At 47.7% G+C, this 25,586-nt stretch overlaps 2 protein-coding genes across 2 annotated transcripts; one reads left to right on the forward strand and one right to left on the reverse strand.

The window, feature by feature from the left end:
• The first annotated feature begins 28 nt into the window (after positions 1-28).
• Positions 29-2,715, forward strand: fkrp (fukutin related protein). Its single transcript, XM_053873162.1, has 2 exons — positions 29-265; positions 357-2,715. The coding sequence occupies exon 2, from the start codon at positions 464-466 to the stop codon at positions 2,042-2,044; it is 1,581 nt and encodes a 526-aa protein (XP_053729137.1). The 5' UTR covers positions 29-265; positions 357-463; the 3' UTR covers positions 2,045-2,715.
• Positions 2,716-6,481: 3,766 nt separating this feature from the next.
• Positions 6,482-15,243, reverse strand: slc1a5 (solute carrier family 1 member 5). The gene is made up of 8 exons (XM_053872763.1): positions 14,492-15,243; positions 10,719-10,761; positions 10,576-10,644; positions 10,339-10,505; positions 10,022-10,255; positions 9,739-9,933; positions 8,004-8,138; positions 6,482-7,930 (listed from the first exon to the last, which is right to left on the reverse strand). Exons 1-8 carry the CDS (start codon positions 15,004-15,006, stop codon positions 7,714-7,716), a joined length of 1,575 nt encoding a protein of 524 aa, XP_053728738.1. The 5' UTR covers positions 15,007-15,243; the 3' UTR covers positions 6,482-7,713.
• Positions 15,244-25,586: the final 10,343 nt, after the last annotated feature.

A 25,586-nucleotide genomic window follows, 5' to 3' on the forward strand; every position in this document is an offset into this window, starting at 1 on the left:
GCATCTGTTGTCATCGTGAGCAGCGTTTGTGGATGGCAAGTTAGCGTAAAATGCTAATTTCTGGCAGCGTAAAATCACAGTCTGCGAGTCTAAATAACGCGCCGCTTCACGCACCCGGGACTCATCTGCACTTATTCCAGGCAGGATGTAGTTTGCGGTCTCTTCCCGGACCGGTCTCTACGGATGCCGAGCAGGAAGGCTGGAGCCTGCGGGAGAGGCGGTGCGGCAGCATGGTGGCCGGGCATCACTGGATCATGAAGGCGATGTGAGCGGCGTTATGGTTTCAACATCCAGTTGAAGCCTGCACAACATTTACCCCTGAGTCTATATACATTTGATTTTTTTTAATCTTGCAGGTTGGACTCTTGTCATTCCTCTTCCACAACGATGGGAAGCTGAGACGCTGGGCTGGTGAGATCAGTTTTTCCTCTCCGTCTTCCTGGGCAGCCGGGACAGAGTTGCCATGCGGGTCAGCTTCTGCCAGGCTCTTCTGACCGGGGCCATCATCCTCAACCTCCTCATCCTCTACTTTGTATCGAGGGCCCAGCAGCAAATGATGGAGAAAAGAAAGGACCTGGGCCGCGGCACCGGCAGGGCCGCCCTGCCCGCCTCGGTCCTGGGGGCCCTGATGGGTCCTGCGGGTGATCCAGGGGTTCTCGATGGGCGCCACCGTGGCCCGCGGGTGTCCGTCCTGCTGCCAGAGTTTGAAAACTTTGAGAACTATGTGGCGGACGTAGCCAGTTCGTTCCTAAGACAAAGGCCGGAGCTGCCCTTCCTGGCTCTGTCAGACACGGTCCCTTACCCGCCGCTCGTGCTCCCCGATGGCGCCCGGTTGTTGGTTCTGTCGCCAAGCCCGGATCAGCCCCCGCAGGCCCACAGACCGGAGTTCCATATACAGACGGAGTTTGTGTTGCTGGTGCCCGATGGCGTGGAGTTGGAGCAACCGCGAGCTGTGGAGCGTCTGATCCGCGAGCTGGAAGGAGAAGGCGGCGGGCCGGTCCGGCTGGTGGCGGCGCCCGTGCTGGTACGGTCCGCCGTCCAGTGCCTCCACCTGAGGGTCAACCTCCGAGAGTGGACCGCCACGTACTCGCCCGCCGCCTCTGGGAGCAGCGGGAGCGTGTGCACGGCTCTACACGGGGACGCCGTAGTCCTCATCCGCACCGAGGACCTTTTCAACCTCTCGGTTCCTCTGGGCCGGCCGCTCTTCTCCTCGCTCTTCATCCAGACGTCGCTGAGAGGCTGGAAGGTGAAGCTCCTGGAGAGCCCCTGCTTCTCTGCCAGGCATCGGCCTCTCTTCAGCTCGGCTCACAACCAGTGGAAGGCCGACACCAGGCTGAAGGAGGCGACCGGGAGGCTGATGAGGAGCTTTGGTCTGAGGAGAATCCTGCTCCCAGAAGGGAAGGAGCAGTGGTTCGGCTGCAGCAAGGAGACGCCCCGCTGCTTCGGCACCGTGCAGGACGACACGCCCGACTATCTCTACCTGGAGCGCTGGACCCCACCCTGCTGCCTCCGTGCTCTGAGAGAAACCACCAAATACGTGATCAACATCCTGGAGAGCTCCGGCGTGCGCTACTGGCTGGAGGGAGGCTCGCTGCTGGGAGCCGTGCGGCACCAGGACATCATCCCGTGGGACTACGACGTGGACCTGGGCATCTACCTGGAGGACGTACCCAACTGCGAGCACTTGAAGAACCTGGACGCCGGCTCTCTGGTGGATGCGAACGGCTACGTCTGGGAGCGCGCCATCGAGGGGGACTTCTTCAGGGTCCAGTACAGCGAGACCAACCACCTGCACGTGGACCTGTGGCCCTTCTACCCTCGGAACGGCGTCATGACCAAGGACACGTGGACGGATCACAAGCAGGACGTGGAGTTCCCCGAGCATTTTCTGCAGCCGCTTGTGCCCATGCTGTTCGCAGGCGTCACCGCCTACGGACCCAACAACCACCGGGCTTTTTTAGAGCTCAAATTTGGGGAGGGAGTCATCGAGAACCCCCAGTATCCTAACCCTGCCAGAAAGAGGCTGGATAAAAGCAAACTCTGAGTGAAACCTTCTATCTATGCCCGTAATATCCTGCCAAACAAACTGTATTTATTCAAGGTGTAGTCGCATGTTCTGTGCTGTGGTCAGTGTGTCGGGCCAAAGTATTGATGTCAGTGGGTCGTGAACGTTTCAGAATGTAAACGGGTGGAAGAGACAGTGATGTGTGACGTAGACTGAATCAATGAAGAGCGTGTCCTGAATTTAAGATGTTTTTGAGTTGTGCTAGATCCATTCAGTTTTCAACTAGACATTTTCTTTTAAATTTAAATTAAAAAAGAGCGTTTCAACCAGAATATTTAACTAAATGTGTCACCACACACCAGACTCCAGCATTTTCTGGCCAAAAACTACATTTCTCTCTGACCAGCTCCTCCCAACTGGACTTTAACAGGATTAGAGAAAAGATGAAGAAAAACTAGTTCATCCTGTGAGAAGTGAGATCGTGAGCAGCAGCAGTTGGGGGGACCAATTTTGAAAGGGTGCAATTTGGCGTGCAGAGCCTCTGCAGTTCTGTCGTCTGAAGAGTTTCTCATGTCCCTCCGCTTAGCGGAGGATGTGTTCCAGTGTAAGTGGGCGGAGCCCCGGCTGTGCGCTTTTGTTTGTCATTGCAGATGGAGAAAGGTGAAGTCTTGTTTTGATTGTATCAATAAAGCGACTGCAGTTATCAAAGGTGTGGACCCTTTTAAGACCTTGGACGCTTGTATATGACTTCAACTAATACCGTGCTCAACAAATCGGAGTTCGAACAAAAATTTTGAGATTTTTCTGCTTTGGATTTTGAACGAAAATCCAGAATGCCCCCGAAAAAAGCCAGAAAAACCATAACGTGTGCGGACCTATCAGCTGACCCGCTTTGTTATTGTGTATAACGCAGCCTCTGTACGCAGACGTGTCCCGTTAGCTCCATTTACTGACTGTTTTTTCTTCATATTGAGGTGTAAAACCTTTCCTGTCTCCACACTGGACCGTGGTAGAGTGTCACAGGGGAGGTGCTGGAGCGCTCACTCCAGGGTTTGATGTCCTGTTGTGGGCTGGAGCTGGGACAGGGATGAGGCGAGTCTGGGACAGAGCGTGACTTGGTTTATGACTTTGTCACAGCCAAACTGCACAGAAGCGCACATTCAGAGCTGGACACGCACCGGGCACCTCTTCACTTCTGGAGAGACGTCACTCACTCGGCAACCCCTCCCACATGCAGCGGCCACACACATAGAGGAACAGCCACCTGCAGCAGACACTCTACATTCACTCCTACAAAAGACTATTTTATGGCTTGGAACGCATTATTTATTTTTCCATTCATTGTAATGGGAAAAATCCATTCAGATTTCGAACAAATTGCTTCTCGAACGGCCGTCTGGAACACTGTATTCAAAAACTAACTTCCACTTAAGATGATAATAAGGTTATTAATGTGGATCGTTGAACAGTATTATCAACTCCTCAACACTAGGTGGCATCACACCTTTAACAAACGTGACTCCGGATAAAGAGTCTCGTCGTGATCGGGCGCAGAAATCCAGCGCGTCATGAGAAGCAAACGTCAGGAATCACAGTTGTCTTTACTGCGCCTGAAGCCGTGTGCCTTCCATCTGCCGGTGTATAAACAGCGTCGCTCATATAAGGCTCGGTATTCGGTCCTCTATAGTGGCTCGTGAGGTTACGTGAGGAGGTGCGATCATGTCGCTTCGAAATAGCGCGTTCCTGCGCGCCTGTAATGGAATACTGTGCGGATGGAGGAGGAGCGCGGAGAGAGCAGCGCGGTGACACTGTCGCGCCTCAGGAAGGAGCGCTTCCGCTTCCAACTGGCCGGAGAGCCGGTGTCACCTTTCCTCATGAGAGTAAGATGATGCGCTTAATGTCCGACAACAGACACCTGGAGGCAGGTGCTTGTATTTATACTGTGTTGCAGTATACATTCATGACACACATCGCACATCACTGAGCTTCAGTTTCGGCAACGGCAAGTAGTCGCAGTGTGCCGCTGGTTAAGATAAACAATGAAAAAAGTTCTTGTATTCCAAGTCTTCCACGGGATGCCAGATTGGAAGAGACACCCGCAGCCGGGCACCAGTGTCTCCACTGAGGAGCTGGATAGAGGGGCGCAGAGACGGTCAGGAGGCGTTGCACTTGTAGTGTTTGACAGAACTCTTGGTCTGGTACCACACGAGGAAGTCGGGTGCGTCAGAAAAGTAGGGACAACCATTCACTGATGCAGTGGTCCCCAACCCTCGGGCCGGGGACCAGTACCGGTCCGTGGATCATCGTGGATTGGTACCAGGCCACACAATAAATCATTATTTCTGTTTTCTGTATTATCTGTGGAGCCCTGGAAGTGACATGCATGTGTTTATTATTTTTGGATGTGACATACATGACTTTATTTTTTTTAGCCAGAGACAATTTTTATCTCAAGATAACTTATCTCGGGACAAAAAAATGAAGTCACACATGTCGCTTCCAGGGACGTGTGATAGGTATAGCTTAGCCACATATGGTATTATTCTGAGTATAAAGCTCTTGATCAGGGTGTTAAACGCGCACTGACTTGCAGACAGTGACTGACAACGTTGACGAACAGTTACGAAGCCATGGGAGACACTGTGGTTACAGGAGGATGCATGCAACACACTTTGCCAGAGAGGCAGTTACGCATGCACTGACATTTACGATGGTATCTTGAGATAACAGTTATCTCGGGATAAAAAAAAAATTAAGTCATGCATGCCACATCCAAAAAAATAAACACATGCTTGTCATTTCCAGGGCCCGAGTTTGAATGATCTTTTATTTTGAAAAAACTTTTGAGAAAAAGACCGGATTCTCACACGAGAGCCAAAATATAACCCACAAGCTCGCAGAATGGGTCAGAAACAGCCGTCTTTGGAGAGTTTCTTTGCAAAGAATAACAGGCTCAGAGAAGAGACAGGAGAGGAGCCCACAACCTCCAAGAACAAGAACGTTTTTAACAGACAGTTGCAGGAGTCGCACTTGAAGTATGGATTCATCATACTCGGTGAGTCCCACGTGCCAAGCACACAAACATGCAGAGGCCTTATCTGACGGTTCAAAGTGGGACTGCACTGGTGGACCAGTCAGTGTCTGCGACAGCTACATGCGACTCCTGTACGAAGAATATGGAAGTTACGTTGCTCCAGTGGTGCTTCTGACCTGGTGTGGCCCAGGGATGCTGCTCTGAATGTCATTGAGAGATCGTGATCTGTTACTGGGGCAAACGTTTGACACGCACAACAAAATGCTCGGCTCCAACCACAGGTGGACAGCATCTGAAACCCAAGCCATGATGGATCCGTCCTGGGCTGGAGCAACGATAACCAACCATTACATTAGTCACCAATGAGCTCACCTTCTTCTCCAAAGCACAAGCCCCGGTTCACACACCCTGCAGTGGTGGCTGAGGCTCCGACCCAAGACGTCAAAAGTATGGAAACAATTTACAACTGACTGGAGGGAGAAACCACATTCAGCCAAGTGGACAGATGAAGTTACAGCATGTAGAGATAAAGACGGTGGGGGTTTGAAGTATTGAGGCTCAACTGTCCAGGGCCATGGAGAGTGTGAGACAGAGGTGAAGAAGCGCGTGCAAACAGGATAGAATCATTGGAGAAAAGTGTCAGGTGTGACAAGAGGGTGTGGGCAAGGATGGAAGGGAAAGTGTCCAAAAGGGTGGTGAGGCCAGCAATGTTGTATGGTTTGGAAATAGTGGCACTGAGGAAAAGACAGGAGGCAGAGCTGGAGGTAGCAGAGATGAAGATGCTGAGCTTCTCTCTGAGAGTGAGCAGGATGATGATAGGATCAGAGGGACAGCACATGTGCTCAGGTGTTTAGGAGACCAAGTCAGAGAGGCTGGATGGAGATGGTTTGGACATGTACAGAGGAGAGAGAGAGACAGTACATTGGTAGATGAAGATGTTGAGGTTGGAGCTGCCAGGCAGAAGGTGGAGAGGAAGGCCAAAGAGGAGATTGATGGAGGTGGTGAAGGAGGACATGAGGTTTGAGATGAGAGGAAGCAGAGGACAGGGTGAGATGGAGGAGGATGATCCGCTGTGGCCACCTCTGAAGGGAGAAGCCCAAAGAGGAAGAAGAATCATGAAGACTGTGATGTCACAGACAATCCAGAAGTTGCTAGATGCAGCCCTCACTTGATAAATGCAACATTTACAGCCATTTCTCCGCAAGAGGCTTGAAAGTTGGAGGGTGGTAAAGCCCTGTTTTCAGAACATGATCCTGGATCCCCTGTTGAAGTGGGCAGGAAACAGTGTTTTACTGTTTGAAAGCATTACAAAACAAGGTTTTGCTAACAGTTGTTTGGCTTTGATCAGTGTTGAAACAAACAACCGATTGCTCGACATTTTTTGGTCCCCACCACAGTATCATCATTGGCCCTGAACCTAGTACACGACAAAGAAGTACACAGATACTTTTAGAAATACACAAGGCCTTTATTATTTCCTATCTAAGGACAGTACCTCCAGAACATTAATTTGAAGAGAAACCTTCCCCGACTGTAACAAACCAATAGGTACATTCATGGATCAGAAACACCAGAAGGCAACAAGCTTGACGTCCAACTGTTCAACAGGAATGATCAAATCTGTGCCAGAAGACCTTTTCATACCAGACAATATCTCGTATCCATGACACACAGAGGTTTCCTTTGATGAAACCCACACTAAAGTCCATGTCACTTGAATTTGGATCAAATAAATAGCAAGAAAGAACAGACTCCAACGGATTCAGCACAGTGTGTAGTTTAGTTAAGACCATCCGAGTCACCAACGCCACACAAACACACGCACGCGTCTATTGAACACGTTCTTGATGACCTTACTGTGACCTCCGCTGCACCATTCATGCAACAGAAAAAAAGTCTATGACAAACCTCCCGTGGATATAACATTGTGCTTATCAAACCATTGTGAGTTTCATTTCAGTACGAGCAGCTGCTACAAAGATGACACGCCTCCCTCCAAGTTTTATCGCCTGCTGCCATGGTCTTTGGTCTCAAGAGTGTTAAGAAGCGTCGGCTAATAAAATGTACCGGTAGGTAAAGGCGTACGCCTGAGGTTGCAGGTTTGAATGACCCATGTGTCTGTGTGCGTGTCGACCCCGTGAGGGTCAAGAGGTCTCCTCGTCCAGGGTTGTAAAGTTGAAGTACAAAAAAGTTGTTTGGTACCTTGATATAGATACAGTCCTTAAGCCGTGTATTTTGCGATAAAGTCTTTGGTAGTAATCTGTAGCACAAATGTGTTTAAATAAGATATAAAAAAAAAATCATTTTGATATTGCAGCTGTCGTGCGACACATTTTAAATATACATCATCTTCCAGGCCGTCACTCTAGCGTCTCCGGAGCTGGGATTGTCTGAAAGGTTGGCTACGATTTCTTTGGCAAACACAAAGTGGCTGCAGCAACTTGTGTGTTGAAGATGGGAAGAAAACACCGGGATTCATCGAGATACAGAAACATCTTCTGAAATATAAATACCAGATTGGGTGACTGGGGTTGGTCTGTTGACAGGATCAAATGTTTCCCAGTCGTCGTGAGCTCGACTTGAGTCGGCCATCTTTTCTCACCAAGGCAGAAGACAAAGTCCGAGCCGCTGGCTTCCTAGCCGGGAGTGTTGGAGCAAGACGGCGGGAGCCGCCTTACATGGACGACACCTTGTCCCCTGAGGAGTAGGGATCCCGTTTCTCGATCAGAGGCGAGTGCTCGGGCGCCGCCGCCGCTGCCTGGCCGTCCTCCAGCTTCACCTCGCTCAGCTCCGTCCCCTCCTCTTTCTTGGACATGCGATCGGTGTAGTGCTGCAGCAGGCCCGCTCCGAAGGCGTCGCCCTCCACGTTCAGCACGGTGCAAGTGCGATCGCTGAGAGGAGAGAGGAGTTTCATTAGCACGAGAAGCCCCGCCCACTCCACCACGGCTATAAATGAGAGCTTACACAAGCCAGTCCACGGCCAGGATCAGGGAGATGTCGTTGGTGGGCAGGCTGACCGCCTCCAGGATGATGGCCAGGGTCAACACACCTCCGGCAGGGATGCCTGCCGCTCCCACGCTGGACGCTGTGGCCGTCACTCTGCGACACATTCAAACAGCCTCTCTTCAGACCCGCACGCTAGCCTGACACATTTAGCATCGACATCGCCTCTATTGACATCAATGTTTTGTAAAAATGAAAACTCAATTTTAAGTCATATTGTATAATACATTGCGATATTGTGACTTAACATGACGTTCAAACATCGCAGTATTTGACGGTGTCATATGCTACTCTATTTGTGGCGTGCTAAATGCTAATGTTTTCTTTTTGTACACTGATGTTATTTTTTTGACGAAGGTAGCGAGACATTCCTCAGTCGGAGTGCAAAATGTAACGGAAGGTCTAACTGGACTGACGTCATAACAATAAACTTGTTTTCCTCCACATCACGTTGTACTGCATCTTCTTATTTTACCACTTAATGGCACGATACATTGCATTCCTGTGAGCAATGTATCGTATCGGGATTTGTATGGTATCACAAGATACCTGCCGATACACGGCCCTATACGTATCGTGACGCGCATCGTGAGGTTTGTGCCAAAACTCAGCCCTAATGTCGACTGAGCCAAATAATTTGGAGACACAAAAACTCATCAGAACATTTCATACACAAAGTGTCCAAGATACATATTTAATATCTGAGGATTAAGGAAGACAAATGCATGGAACTACAACTGAACTAAAAGAGTAAAAAGTTCCCTCCACTCTACTACCCTAGAAACGACAACTAACTTGGTACTGTGCTACTGTCAATCCACACTTTCATCTGATGTCTGGGCTCAACTTCAGACGGAAATAACTTCTGCGAAGTGAAAGTTGCATGTTGCAACAGAGAAAAACAGTTCCTTCTGGCCACTAGGAACATGTACCTTTGTAAATAGAAAGTTCCACAGTTACATGACATCCTTATTTTGAGAGCACAGTTATTCAACTAGAATAAAACTTGCCGCTTAGTCCGGCTGCTCTTAAACACTAAATACTATTACTCACTTAATACTGCAGTGAACCGAAAACTGAGCGAGGATGGTGGCGCTGTTGTGATTATAGGGAGCTCAAAATCAAGTGCTCCAAAAACTGTATGAGCCCGCTGAATATAGTTCTGCCCTGAGTGCACCTGAATGCAACATCGAAACAAAATGTCTGAGACGGTAGTTCTGCGTGCGACAGCTGCTGTGAGTGTGGCGAGAACAAAAGAGGGAAAGTTCCAGCATAAAATCAATGTAGCATTTTTTGGAAGACTCAGGAATGGTTGAATGAGTAACTAAATAAGGCATGGAAAAATAAAAAACAGTGAAAAGGAAAAAGCTAAGTGTTCCAGAAATGCTATGAGGGGAAGTTACCGTCCGATGCGAGCGGCGGCTGGGACACATTTGGGAAAGCGTTTGTAGCAGAACTGAACTCGAATTTAACAGAACTGACTTTGCCAACAAGCAACCAGAGTTGCTGCCATTCTCCACTCACCGAGCAGATGGCGCCTCTTTCACGCTAGCTAACGGGCTACGTTTCCAACCCGCCATGTCGGCGCCCACCAACTCTAGACACGCCCCAGACCCCGTCACTCATGGGTCACGTCAATACAGCCCAGCTCTTTGGCACCGCGAGGTTCACATCAAAAGTTGGGAGCCGGACTCACAGGATGGTGATGACTTGGACGAAGTTGAGCGAAACGTTGTTGAGCTGAGCGATGAAGACTGCGGCCACACACTGGAAGAGGGCGGCGCCGTCCATGTTGACGGTCGCTCCGATGGGCAGGATGAAGCGGCTGATTTGTTTGGAAACCCCGTTGTTCTCCTCCACACACTTCATCATCAGGGGAAGTGTGGCCGAGCTGCAAAGCAGACAAGGACATGCGGGTGTTGGTGGAAGACCAGGCACCTGGGCGGAGCCTGTCGTGCCAGGTCATTGAGCTTTGTTACCTGGAGCTGGTTCCGAAAGCAGTGGCCAGAGCTGTGAAGATCCCCCACAGGAATTTGTACGGATTCTTCCTTGTAAAGATGAAGTAGATGGCGGGCAACACCAGGAAGCCGTGGATCACGTGACCCACGATGCAGCAGGCGATGTATTTCCCCAGGCTGGTGAACAGCTTGGTGACGTCTTCCATCTCCACGATCTTGCTGGCGACCAGGAACATGATACCGAGCGGCGCGTACCTACAGAGGAGTAAAGCCACTTTTAAAAAGGAACCCGGGAGTGGTGTTCCTTTCTAAGACCTGGACCCAAAACATGGTCTCACCACATGATCCAGGCGACCAGCACCATAGTGGCTTCGTTGAACGAGTTGAAGAACTTGATCAGGATCTCGCCTTCCTCTCCCAGTTTCCTCAGAGCCACACCAAACACGATGGCGAACACCACCAGACCCAGGATGTTCATGCCGTCCTGGTCGGTTCCAACTGGTACCTGCACAGACCCACTGGCTGATGGAGACTGCGATGCTTCTCAGAAGAGCCCTCTCAGTTTGGCCGCTCACCTTTTCCACTGTGATGTTTGGCATCCCATCCGTGCCATTCTTGGTGACCATCTTGTAGCTGGTAGCGTACTGCGGACAAGAGAACGTCTCAGCATCAACGACATTCTGATCCGGAGCACAAGCCCACGGAAGAGAAGACTTACCGACTGAAAAGCTGCCGACACCAAGTTAGATGGGAAGATGTTCCTGCATTGAGGGAGACAAGTTTGATGTAAGGTGGGATTCACACTCTTCTACTGAGACAGAAGTTCTGTGTGTCTGGAGGTCGATGACACTTGGGGTCACACGGTGGATCATGTGAAAATGGTACAATTTAACAATTCATTCCTTTTCCACCAGGACGTCCTCCCACAACAAATGAATGGAACCTCAGGACCCATTAGGACCTGGTTACTTCCATCCTCCACTAATCCAGCATTTGCGTGCGCACGCTTCATTTCGTGCTTCACGCCACTTCAGTGAGAGCCCTGCGGATTTATGACCATGTGAGAGCAGAGCAGTGCAGCCAGCGGCTCCAGACAACAGAATCAGAAATGAACAGAACAGTCTTAAACAACAGCAACCAGGCAGGCATCAGTTATTTCACAGTTTGTGTAACTTGTTCTTTCACAACACCTGTTCACATTCTGTCCTCATGAGTCACGCTTGAGTCAAAGAGTTTGGAGTTCTGTGTTCAACCAAATGTATGGTCCAAGACGTAGCAGAGACATGACATTGCTAGCTCTCAATAACCTGACATGGCTAGCTCTCAATAACCTGACATGGCTAGCTCTCACTAGCATGTCATGGCTAGCTCTCCCTAGCCTGACATGGCTAGCTCTCACTAGCCTGACATGGCTACCTCTCCCTAGCCTGACATGGCTACCTCTCACTAGCATGTCATGGCTACCTCTCACTAGCATGTCATGGCTACCTCTTACTAGCATGTCATGGCTACCTTTCCCTAGCCTGACATGGCTACCGCTCACTAGCCTGACATGGCTACCGCTCACGAGCATGAGATTCCAGCTCTCACTAGCATGACATGGCTAGCTCTCACTAGCATGAGATTCCAGCTCTCACTAGCATGACATGGCTAGCGCTCACTAGCATGTCATGGCTACCTCTCACTAGCATGAGATTCCAGCTCTCACTAGCATGACATGGCCAGCTCTCACTAGCCTGACATGGCTACCGCTCACTAGCATGAGATTCCAGCTCTCACTAGCATGACATGGCTAGCGCTCACTAGCGTAGTGGGACTGTCAAGTAAGCACTCTGTAGAACACCACTGTGTTCAAAACGTCACAGACTGTGTCAGTTAGGAGTGAAAAAACATGCACATTGCTTGATAAGAGGGTTTTCACTGCATCATCCAACCCGGAAGCCGCCAAGTTGGAGATACTCCTTGTAAACAGCCCCAGACTGAATGGAGTGTGATGGAAAAAAGAAACAAACAGAAAGGCTGGTCACCTACAGTTCAGCTTCGCTATCCACAAGCGACTCCTTTCTTCTGACAACTTTGAGCATTGTTCTCCTTGATTTGTAATAACTTTTGGAAGTCCATAAAATTCCAAATGCTTTTCACGATCTGCATGATTCGTACTGCTCAAAACACGACTGTAATTCACCATTTTTTTCCAGAAAATGCTGCAGAATCACCTTCAGTACCGTTCTATGTTGAGCAGTGAGTCTCTCCAACATGGCGGCTTCTGGGTTTGATGACGCGCCGTGAAAAACCCTCTACAAGCTAGCATCAAGCGCTAACACCAGCTACGAGGACGGACCAAGATGCTAACTGATTCAAGGTTTTGTTGAAAAAGTTTTCAGTATTTTCAAGAGCATTTTATTAAATTGTTAGCAACATTTGTTCACAACTCTCGCTGGAAAGAGAAGCAGACATTAACAACAACATTATGTCAATAATTTGGCGGGGGAGGTGGTCAAGGCAGTCGCCGCAGAAAACTGTGAGTAGCTACTGTTTTTATATTTTTGAGGTCCACAACTGTACAGCAAATGAGTTGATGAAGATGAAGCTCAGCACAATTCTTTTTCATAAATGAAATCACTCCATTATAAACGTCTTTCGTTTATCTGCGGCTCCAAATTAAACTAGGATGTTCAGCCTTTGTCAAATTAGTTCAGTGGTAATCGTGCCAATGACTTATCCTCTAAACTAACATCCTGTTCACTTCAGTCGTGTGGACGTAGTTTTCACCTCCCCAAGACCGACTTGGAAAGCACCACCACTTCAGGTCAGGAGAACTTCACGGCCACTCCATCTGCGAGCGACAAGGCCGTGTGACTTTTTGGCTCAGGCCAGGGGATAAAGGTGTGTGTCCAGTAAATGACACCAGCCCAGAGCGGGACGTCAGAACAAACAGAAAGCAGCAGGAGATAACAACTGTCAACAAGGATATTCGCGGGTGGCTCCGGCAGCAGCCAAAAACGTGCCTGTGCCGTTCGGACGGCGAGTCCAGCGACAATGAGAAGAGAACTCTGACCCGGCTGCTTTCACGCTTTGCTAAGCAGCGGGGGCAGCCACGGTCCAGCTTTGTCTCTGTTGCCTCAACACGACGGGACGCCGACGGCGAGGGCTCGCTCTAATATGCCACACATGCTGTTCAATTAGATTGCTGCAAAACATTGTGTGCTGGCACGAGCCCGGCATCTGCTTTTCAGCATCATCACTTAAGATTCAGGCTTGCTGGAAATTAATATCATGGTGACCTGAATCATGTTCTGCTCCGAAAAAAAGGGGCCTTCTAGGTGCGCAAATATTGTTTAAATAAATGCTTAAGTGGAGAAGCCGTTCTGTTCTCCCTGTGAACAGAACGCTGTGGAAACAGTTTCAACTGACTCACAATACAGTCATAGTTTAGCATTTACTCACAGATTATGTACTCTAATATTGAAGCGTCTGTCACCACAGATGTGTGTGGCTCGAGAGGCTAATGTGTATTGAATGAGGCCAGTGGAACTGAATCCTGTATGTGAGGACTTCATCTAATAAGTGAATGATGAAATGGCTTTTATCACTGTCGCAACCATAAAAAGTGGCAATACAAATTTGTTTCTGTCCAGAAATCACAGCGATAATCATTTTTAATAACAAAAGACATTGAATGCTAAATCTCTCAAAGACGTTTGACGTAATGCAGTGCTTGTAAACACCCATGATATCCATGTCTTCTATTTTTAACATTCACAGCGTACACAGAAACACAACTATCAAACTAAAGAGGGAAGTTAGCAGTGACTAAAGAGCCTGATCCCCGAGTCACAAAGAACTGACCGCTTTAAAGACTTCAAAGTTGAGTTTGGGGGGGAGAAAGCTCTGCTTTGATCAATGCGTTTGCTCAGAAATGTTGCTATTTTTTTTGTCACATCCCTAATACAACATGCCTCCACAGGTCCCGCAACCTCACACTCAAGTGTAAGAACTTCTGTTTGGCTCAGGTAGAAAAAGTCTCCTGCATCTACAACCCAAACTGACTTTGCCATCCTCTTCGGCCAATCCACAAACTACAACCCAATGGTGCAAAAGAAAACAGGAAAAGCCTCCATGAATTAACATCGAATTTAGATTAGGAAATTAATTGCTTTGAGTCATGACAAGACAAAAAGAAAAACAAATGCTCCCCGTCCAATGGCACCAAACCAGTTTCCAACTAGGTTCTCCCCGAGCAACTTCCTGCTTTATTTACATGGAGCTGGCCCAAGTGAGAACTCCGTCCCACCCGTGTGTCGACTTTTCTTACACGTGTCTTTCCCATCCACACGACGCGAGGTGCGTTCAGGGACCAGCCACCTCACCCCTGCTGACCGGTTCTCGGGGGAGACGCCGATGAGATGACGCAACCTTAACCGTGGTTACGCGCACTCACGCGGGCCACAAGTTTCTCCACGGTTGGAAGGAAAACGTGGTTGAACTCACCTGATCAGGTCTAAGAACGAGTCCACAACTTCTTTGGGCTCCGGCACGGCGTCGTTCAAACCGGGCAGTTTGGGCTTCTCCATCGAGCCGGACCCGGGTCTGATGATGACCGCCATGATGACACCGATGGAGGAGGCGATGAGGGTGGTGATGAGGAAGAAGAGCATGGCCCAGCCGCCCAACTTGCCCAGGGACTTGGGGTCGAGGCTGGCGGCCCCGGACACCAGGCTGCACACCACCAGCGGGATGATGATCATCTTCAGCAGGCGGATCAGCAGCTCCCCGGGGAAGCCGATGTAGAGCACCTGGGTGTAGGTCAGGGTGGCGTGGCGCGCCGCGAGTCCGATGACCACCCCGACGATGACCCCCGCCACGGTGAGGATGACCAGCAGGTTGGACCTCACGATCCGCTTGACCCGCTCCGCCACCGGTTCCGGGCTCCTCACTGTGGGGCTGAGTCCGTTCGCCATCGGCTCGCCGTTGACTTTCTTCTCGCTTTCGATGTAATCGGCCATGTTCGCGGCGCGTAAAGTGGCAGTAAAGTTCCAGAGAGTTGTGTTCGAGAGCGTCGAACTGGTTCCAGAGGCGCCGGCGGTGAGAGTCGAGCTGCGCGGGGCGCGCGGCTGATATTAAGGGTGGGATTTTAGACGGGGCGGAGCTAATGACACATGGCTCTTTCAAAGCTCTCTGAACTCCTCTGTTCCACAAGTTTAACATTTTCATCAATTACAAACGTCACATTCAAGGACGTACAACGGAAGGAAAACTTCTTATATATATAAACTTCTTACTTCTTATGGTATTGACCATTAATCCTCGTTTTGAGACTGAAATCAATGACAACCGTGTTGGATTGTTACGGTGTTACCATGTCTACAGTTTGTGATGAGCACCGTGACACACTGGTTTGTGTGAATCGTATTCAGGTGCAGCCTGTAATGTTGCATCATCAGAGCATTACAGCAGGAGGAAGAGTGATGCAGCTTCAGCTTCTGTGTCATCAGCCCAGCACCTTTGATGGGAACCATTCAATAATTCAGTCAAAGCAGAAGAATGTTCAACCTCTCATTTCACAGACATTTAAAATCACGGGGCACAACGTTTGGGCACAACAAAATGCTAAGTTTTAAGCAGATTTAGCTTGAATATACCACGGAATATAAACAGGACATTTAGCTGTTGAGCTGCATTTTTGGTTCATTCATGGGGGAACTGCTGTTGGGCCAGTGGAGGTTCACATGAGGTCACACGATCTCAAAGTTGGGACTGGCTTGGGCACATATCCAGGGAATCCTCTCTCATGAGACCAATTCAGCTACCAACATTGATAATGAGGCAGCAGGACGTGACTCATAATGAAAGGCTGTGGCTTCTGTAATACCAGCGCGTGGTTTACCCGGAATTCAAGTAAATATGAGTGACGATTGATATCATTCACCCATGTGAAGACAGTGGTGATTCTTAAAAACAATAAATAATGGTAAAGCAAGTTTACAATTCTCATTGTCATGCAGCAGAATAAACATAAATAAGAAAATGTGTCAATAAAATACATGTGTGACAGCTCAAAAATCAGCTCCAAACAGGTCTGAACTGGATGAAGCATTGATTCACACAGTCTGTCACTGCCTTAGAGAAACTGGCAAATTGTGTAAATATTACATCTAAAAACGATGACTTGACTTGTTCAAGAACTTCTATCCCGAGAATCTTTGACACGGCTTGACCTACTTTCCACTGTTAGAATTGGCTGGCAATTACGTGCCGCCTGAGGGGGTCAGTAGCGAGCGATGTTTGCTTAATAACCACAGCAGAAGAAGAAAGGCGCTCTCCTGCAATATTGCAAACAAAGACAAGGCTATTGACTTTCCAGTGAATCATCAGAATTTGATTTTTTGGAACTGTGAGCTCAAGTCTAGACTCTTGGATGGGAACACCTGAGAAACAGTACACGCATTTAGTTGGTTTAAATAACAACCCCCAACACATCATTAAACGTAATGTGCCATTTGCCATGTGTTGTTGGTACTACATACTTGTGACACGTAGAACCTTGTACGTCGGTTCTAACTCAGAGGTCTCAGGTCTGTTGGTGCATCACCGTATCATTGCGTGGATTTTCCCTTCTACGGTTCATCTGTTCAGGTTGAGTGAGTATTCTAGCGCCATGACATCATGTGATCAGTTCAAAGATATTGCGGTAGCTGCCAAGAAAAACTGTGATCAACAATCAACGGCTTCCTCCTTCTCACCTACTCATGCGTCAGTACCCAAAGGTCATGCATGATCTGTGAGCGAGATCACTTTTAACGCCGACACCACCACCACGCTGAACATCTGGCCCTCACTTTGACTCAGCGCCACTTGCATCAGCCAATGAAAGAGAGCCATTTCTTAGAAACTGATGCAACATTGAAGGAAGTTAAATCAGTTGAACCTCTTCATAATTCAGTTGACATCCATTGAGTTATTTGACTTTTCCTTGTGTGTACCACTTGAACCCCATTGTTTGCGTAGAAGCAGGGACGGATGCTGAGCTGCCGCAGCTGTTGTCACTGCCACCGACCTTTGAAGTTGCATCCCTGTATTCTGTATTTATTTGTTCTCCTCCAAAGACCCAGTTCATCAAGGGATCCTATGGTTGTTGTGCTATGGAGCTCCCCGTGAGGCTAAAGCATTTTAACAACACAGGTTCAACATCTGGAGCGCTTGTCGAGTGTCTGTTGTCTTGGTGGAGAGAGGAACATGTTACGGTCAAGCACTTTTCTTAGCCTGATGGTAATTTTTAGTTTTTGGTAATTCTCTAATTAGAAACTCAGAAAGTTTATCGTCTTTTCGACCTTGTCATCTAAAAAAATAACCTGTCACATTCCTCATACCAGGCACGAGGTCAGTCGTTCTGGGACAGAGAAAAGATAATCCTAAATTCTGTATCTTGACAGGTATTGTCAGAGCAACATGACACGAATGCCTCCATTTCAAGGGATCTGTTTTAAAAAAAGAACCTTCAAAATATACTGCTGCAACGAACATCAGCCATTACAAAAAAAATGTATAGATAGATAGATTTGTACACACAGTTGGATGGATGATAGATAGCTAGATGGATTGATGGATTGATGGATGGATGGACGATAGTCAGATGGATGGATGACAGATACTCAGATGGATGGATGATAGATAGACAGATGGATTGATAGATGGATGGATGATAGATAGCCAGATGGATGGATGATACTTAGACAGATAGAGAGATAGAGATGCAGCTGGATAAAGGCCTAAAACGAACAATGCATTTCTATTTAGAATATTAAAAGTAATGAATGATGAAAAACGTCCCTTATAGTTCTGCTCATGAGGGCCACATCAATGCAGGCCAAGGGCCACACTCTGCTCCAATCCATACATCATGACAAGTCTCACTACTGTAAAGCTTTCCCCTCAAGATGTTAAACGTAATGTAATCGAAGGTCTTCCAGAGAAGACCAAAGGTTTATGAAAGCCCTTCTCGCCTCCAGTCCTGATGAAACGCAGGGGTCCAAGAAAGGCTGTGTAAAACGACCCTGGAACAAGAATCCAGGGCATTGTTTTGCATTCCCCCTGCTGGTAGAAATTTGTGGGAAAATCACCTTGAACTCATGGGAGAGCCCACGGAGCCAGGACTGCTGACAGGCTGCGCCAACTTTGTTTTCTCAAGCTCGTTCTTTGTTCCCTCTCATCGTGTGAATGATTGAAGGAGTCAGTGTGGTGCTGTGCTTCACCCCCGGTGTCTCAATAGCTAAACCCACAGGCACATGGGAGCAGAGAGTCTTTCTGGAGAAGGCCCCATCTATAACAACACACAGAGCACACACACATGCTGTTTGTTATATGAGCCATGCCTGTCCAGGTTTCACATAAAGACACTGTAATTCAACACTAACAGGAAGCAATGTGGCGGCGTTGTGAAGGTGATGGGGTCACAGTTATGTTGGACAGTGAGAGGAGAATGTAAAGCCATCCATCCATGAGTCAGTCAATAACCGGCTTCTCCAAAGACCTCCACACGACTCTGCTCCCCTGAACACCGTCTTTTGTCAGTGAGAGTTCTAGAGAGGCAGCGCCGCAGGTTTCCAGGCCAACTCATCCACGTCTGCAGCTCAGAACATTCCCGCATATCTGATCGATGTCAGTTGCACCTTGCAAAGACTTGTTCGTCTGCAGAGAGCAGGTGAAGGGGCAGACCTCGGCTCCATCATTCAGCCGTTTAACACGTCTCGCCCACATGTGTGTGAGAACTCTTGCTCCTCATCGCTGCCCTCATGTCACCCTCTTGTAGAGATGAGCAAAGTGTGGTCCTGGGGCCAACTGCGGCCCTGAACCTCTGTGTGGCCCTCATGAGGTCACAGCAAAAGTACACAGGAAACTGCACCCTTTTAAATCCTTCATCTATATTTGAGTTCAAACCCAATTCATTTGTCTTTTCAGTTTGATTTCCCTACTCTTTTTCTTTTTAAATTACATTCCTTCAACGGATATTGTTTTTAGCAGTATATCTTGTTCCACAAAATAGATGACTGACAGATCCTGGAAAAAAACTCTACTCAAGTGTCATACTTGTGTCGTACTGAGCATTTTCCCAATAGTTCAGTTGCAAAGATATTCTAATCAGTATTATTTAAAATCTGAGAATGAGTGTCTATAGAATAAAATAATGACATCAAAAAACATATTTGAGGTATATAATGACTAGGCATAGCTGCACAGATTTAAGTGACATTTAAGAATCTTCAACTTCTTCAGTCTGGGGGCCCTCACCACACTCACGATGTGGATATAATGTGGCCCGTAAGGAAACTTAACTGCATCCTCAGTGCACTTATCCAGTAATCTAAACATTAACACCAGCACCAGAGGAGTTTTTGTTAGCTTTAGCGGTTATCTTGAGGGTTTTTTTTAAGCATTTTTTTAAGTTGGCATCCAGCCTTGTGATTCTGCAGTCCAGTGAGGAGGTGTGGAGGTGTGGACTTTTCACTGACTGGGATTCGACGTGAGTGAGACACAAAACAAAAAAACAAAAACGTACCAGAAACTATGCCAGAAGGCGTCGCATGGGTTCCACCGCACGGCATGGACAGTTCCTCTTGAGCTGCTGCTTGTCCATGGATCATGACAGAAGAGTTGGATGGTCGTCTCCAGTGCACCCAGACAGACCTGACACGAGTGTCAGGCATTTGCCATTCAGCTTTGAGCTGGAGACACCAGCGATCACCTGGTGCAGACATGCGTAATGAACTGCTGCGATTGTGGACGTGTTAAGTCTGACGAGGCTAGAAACAGACAGTAGGTCATTTCAATGTGTTTTGGGCAGGAGATTCATTTCCAGTGTACCACACAGGTCATGTGCGATAAAGAATCATCCCACTTCAGTGTCTCATTTACTGCTGAACCCTACTGTCAGGGGGCCGCTGCACAAGGGCCACAAGGAGGAACTGGTCAACACAGTCCAAAGAAGGACGTTTATTTTTTGAGAATTTAAACTCCTTACAGTAAAGAAGGGACACGGGTGAGGTTCATGGCCGAGCGCTGTGTCTGTCGTTTCTGTCAACCACCACAGCCTTAAACGCACATTGAAATGGATCAACCATTTCCAGTACAACAAGAGAAGCATTGACTCACCTTGACTCTGTCAGTGGACAGCAGTGCACAGTTCAAGCAGGCAAGGTGATACGTCTGTCATGTGACCGCTGGAACATGGAGGAAAAACAACAACAGAGCAGGAGTCTCAGATATCAGCAGGACAACAGAGAGGAGAGGAAAGGTTCAGCGTGGATATCAGAGTCTGTTGAACAACTGCAAATTGGCTCTCAGGTCCAGTTATGCAACCCACGGCTCAATAGAAGACTGTGCTTGTTCTCTGGTCGCTTTTTTTCTCTCCCTCCAACTGTCATGACATTGCATTTTAGGTCATCGCACCAACGTAAACAACACAGCAGTGAGACTGGAAAGACGCTGACTCATGATGAACATCACGCATGTTTTGTTTTGCTGTGTCTTGTCCGATGTCAGTCATGGCCAAGTATTGGCTAAATACTTAACTAAAAAAAAAACTAAAGCTATTTTTGGTTAACTTTGCCGTCCTGACGCGGTGCCATCAGAAGATGACCTCGTCTGACCTGGAGGGCCTCAGTTACACAGGTAATCTTGCATGCATGTAGAAGCGTCCTCCCTGTGAATAGCTCACCATTTACACCGTCTACTTTTGCTTAAAAATGCTAACACAATAAATACATTCTCTTGAAGAACTCAGCAGAGGATTGTAGCATAGACGAAAAATGAAAACAATATATTTCAAATTATGGTTAAAATGATGATCAAATTATTATTACCATTCCCATTGAACCATTAAATCAAGGGCGAGAAATATTTCTCATCCTGGAGCAGGTTTGCAATTTTGCATAAAATAAAACGCCAAGAGAGTCGATGTTGTGCAGCTCCAGGGTCTTCAAGGAAGAGTCTGAAGAAAGATTGGCACCTATAGTTGAAATTAAGTCCAAAGCACTAGCATGTAAATACACAAACCAATAGAAGTAAACAGAAAAATGGCCACTGACACCATTAGTCAGACATGGAGAAGAAAGAGCTGAGCCAAAATGACATGTGCCTTCTCCGCTGTAGGGACTGTTGGGTAGTGGCTGAGAGCACGAGCGGCCCTTTTGTTTTCCGGACAAAAAGATCATAAAGAATTTTGAGCAGTCCGACTCGGAGGAGGTCCAGGAAAGGTTGGCAAGTTGGGAACAACGTGGAGCCATTTGTTTTGACACGAGAAAATGGACGGACTTACATTAGTGGCTCCAAACATTTATCATCAGATTAACTAGTCACAGCTTCCTCAAGTGCTTTGGAAATATTTACATCCCAATTTATAAATACAGAAAATAAACACTTGACTTGTCTGCGGTGGTTACAGTAAACGCTTACAACAGCCACAGAGACGTCCCAGCTCCACCATCCATCATTCAATAGCAAAACAGTCAAAACCAGCTCGGTCACATCCCGTCTGCGGTTGACGCCACCACAGTCAACACGGGGTCCCAAGGTCACCAACTGCACCGCCTTGTCAGGACACGTTGGTATAGTGTGTTGAAGTGAGTGAATCGCAGGCACCATCCAATTGTACACACTTTACAATTGGATGGTACCCCATTAGACCGTGTTCTCTAGTTGGGTATCAACATGGAGTGGTTGATACCCAACTAGAGAACTCTGAGTGTTGCTCCTGTCGGGCTGTTGAGTTACACTTGTCCTTTCACATGATCCCAATTGCTGTGATCAGTGATTGTCATCTAAGAGTTAGTTTAACCATTTAACATTAGCTTTCAATGTGCCATGCATGAGCTACACACACTTGTATCTATCTTACCTTTGTGGGGACTCATTTTCCCCAGCCTCTCCCCAGAAACCTAACCAACTGGCTATCACGACTCTAAACCAAACGTAAACCTAATTATAATGGTCCCCACAAAGGCAAAAGGTCCTCACAGGGTGGTGTTTAATCAAGGACTGGTCCCCACAAGTGAGGTGGCCACACGTGTACTTCACAAAAGTCTTACCTCATATTTCAATCAACTCTGTCGGAGCTGCTGCTCAGCACATGGCTTTCTGCTCCTTGATAACACGACGTCTGTCAGCTGTGCGTGGAATGTCTTCTCACATACCAGAGCAGCTCGGCGCCTGAGGTAGTTGAACCTGAAACGTTGAACGGGTTTACGTGATGCTGTAACATGTGACGGCAGAGAACTTCACAGATGTACAGTGTCCCTCATACACCAGTGGACTCCATGCTCTGTTGTAGTTTTGTGCAGTACTTTAACTTATTCAAGACACGATCACTGGGACATCTGCTTCCCAGTTAACACGCTGCATCTTATTTTAGCCCCTATAGGTTCCCTCCTGTGAGGACCCTCCCCCTCACATGCCAGGGAAGGGTTTTTTGTGGCCTACACACACAGACATGCTGAGTTTGGTCGTTTTACTGCTCCGCCTGAGGAGGAACTCGCCTCCAAAGTCATGTGTCAAAGATTTAACACGCACTATAGTTTTCCTCAGGTACCTTGATGATGTGCATTCCTGCTTCTTAATAGAGAGTTTTGTCTGAGGATAGAGTCCATGACACATTGGGCACTCACCTACTGATCCTCTTAAGAGAACCATGGATACATGAACAGCACGCTCTGGTCTCATGGAGATCACAGTGTACACGCTATCTCGCGAACTGGACTAACCACATCCTTCAAGTCAACTTCAGGTATCACAAAAATGTGTCATTTGACACAAGAAAATGTGTCACCAAAGCCTGGCACTTCCCTCCATGTAACCACCTTGTGCTTAATTAGAATACACGTGTTTGTTTACGTGCTTTAAGGCCGGTTTCACACTGCGGGTTCTGTCTCGGGTGGCCTCAGCCCGATTCGCCTCCTGCTTTTCAGTATTTTGTCAGTTCACTGTTGTGAAAACAGTAACTGTTATCAAACAGCCGCACACATTGCGAGTCCAGGACCGCTGCACTGCGCTCCCGAGCACCATTTTCCTGCAGCCGAGGCTGCACGCCTCAGTGTTGGGAGTTTGAGAAGTTGTTTTTGAACGACGTTGTCAGCCCAGACAGCGATCAGACCCGTTACTGCCCGGTGTCTATCATGTTTGTGTGGAGTTGTGCTGTACATGTAGCTTCCAGAGTCTCGTGCTGAGAAGCTCACCACCCGTGGAGAGTTTCCCGAGACAAGGTGCAGCTCTCCCGTCGGTATCAAGTCCCCGGCCAAAACCCGACTCGCTTGTGTTCACATCTCCGACTTCTCCAGACAGAGTGTGAATCCGCCCTAAGACTCTGAATATGGCGTTTAATACCAGCTTGGACCACAGTTGGCTGATAAAAGACAAGAGAAGAGGAATGAAAACTGCTGTGTTTGTTTCTGCTGTGACTCACATAATGGCTCTCCACACCCTGTTCTTGTAGTGGATTCAAGTGAATCATTAAGTGGTGTAATTGTATTCAAAGAGCAGGTCAAAGCAACCGCTGTGATTGGCTGAGAGGGAGGACCACGCCAGGACACGCGCATGAGCAGACACACATTAGCACACGGTGTGAGAACCAGTGTGTGACTCGGTGTGTGTGTGGCTGATGAACGACCTGAATTCGTCTGAGGTCAATCAATGACACAAAGGGAGCAGCGTGTGGTAATAGACTTCGTTTTCAGATGCAAATTTAGATCATTACTCCTCCAATCAGAGAGCAGCAGTTAATCGTGGCTGACGAGGGGAATCACATGTCTTTCATTATCTATGTGTTTAACACAACAACAGCGGAAGGGAAGCCTGAGGAGGGAATGACAACAAAGCTGCAGGCCGTTTCTCTTCCCGCCAGTTGATCCGACAGTCAAGGACTCCGATCAATAGAACCGACTGTTTCTGTTCAATTTTTTTTTTTATCACATCTCTGATAATCAGGAAGGACATAGGTCATAGAACCGGGGTCTTCTCAGGTCATGGAGGTTGGCGTCACTACTGCTGACGGAAGCTACTATACACACGCCCTGCTGCCTCCAGCTGAGAAGGAGCAAAGCGTGGCCCGAGGGCCGCATACAGGGGCGAATTATCCGGTCAGGTCAGTCAGTGTGAAGCTATGAGAATCACCATCATTTTTGTGTGACAGTTTCAAATTCACTTAATGGCATCAGAACAAAGTATTTAACTTTTAACTGCTTCATGAAATAATATATTCCATACTTTCTTTTTCTGTTCGTTTTCATCCCTACAGGACACATGTGCAATGAAATTATAGCTCGTGTGCTAAATAATAAATTACTTGAATGAGTATTTGTACACATTTTTGGTGTATTGTTTTTGTCTCAGATCTTCACAATATAAATGGACCATCGTACTAAAAATCATAGTTTTTGTGTGATTTGATCATGTAAATAAAAACAGACATTTTGCTCATAACGTCTTAAGGCACATGACTACAAGTAACATCTCACTTCCAACCTGCTCGACTTACGTCCACGGCCAGCAGATGCTTTTTTTTTTATTCAATGTCAGGCACCACAGCACGTAACAGCCCGGCAACGCGTACGACAGCGGCAGCACAGTATCCCAGCATCTCACACAGTGATCTACCACTACACTAGTACCTACAACCCTCACGTCAGCTATTTTGTATGGCATTCAACTTACGTCCAATCACGACTGGTTGGTTGGAACCGATCCCAGTCGTAAGTCGGATGTTACTTGGATTACTTCATCTCTGTAAACAATTTTCGAATGGTTTCCATTGTTTTTTTTATACAAATATAAATAAATAAACACAACGGATTCAAACTTGAATGGCAGCCGATCAAAACATCCTCAGGCGAGTGGTTGCTATCTTCTTTGTTTGGGTGTAGAAACACTGCCAAAACAAAGAATGACTCTCAGGACGTCTTAAAAAACGAGAGTACTTCATCAGAAGTGGCAAGGAAGAACACAGCTTCTAAAAGCCCTTTTCTTGAAAACACAGTGACATCAGCGGAAGTGCTCTTTCTGGGTGATATGTGGGTGTCACAAGTTCCTCTCTCTCCATGGAGCTGAGTCAAGTCTCAATGATTCCACTGTTTCTCAGCCTGGTTTGACCCATGTAGGTGGAAACACCCGAAACTTACACCCAGACCTTCTGTGGCCATCTTGTGAGGTACCCAAACCACCTTCGCCAAGTCTTCATGAAAAGGAAGATGCTGGTCTCAGGGATCCTTCAACAATCTCCAATTCCCAGGTGCCGTCCTTGTCATATAGCTTTGCCTTTGAACTTTACCTTATTAAACACACCCTTCATCTTGTTTAATGAGCACTAAGGCAAATCCACCCGGAAATATTCTGACAAGCACACGGGCGGCAGAAGTGGATCCTACTCTGGAACCCAAGAGAAATGGATCCAGTTGGTCCAGTCAGCCACATGGTCGCACCCTGAGGCACCGCAGCACTGGACGCGGTCAGTAAGGTTTAATATCTCTGAGATGATGGCACCCTCTGATGCCGCCAAATAAAGCCCCCTGACTTGCACAACCAAACAGAACTACTCTCACTG

The sequence above is a fragment of the Synchiropus splendidus genome, chromosome 8 (genome assembly GCF_027744825.2).
Source record: "Synchiropus splendidus isolate RoL2022-P1 chromosome 8, RoL_Sspl_1.0, whole genome shotgun sequence".
Classification (NCBI taxonomy): Eukaryota; Metazoa; Chordata; class Actinopteri; order Syngnathiformes; family Callionymidae; genus Synchiropus; species Synchiropus splendidus.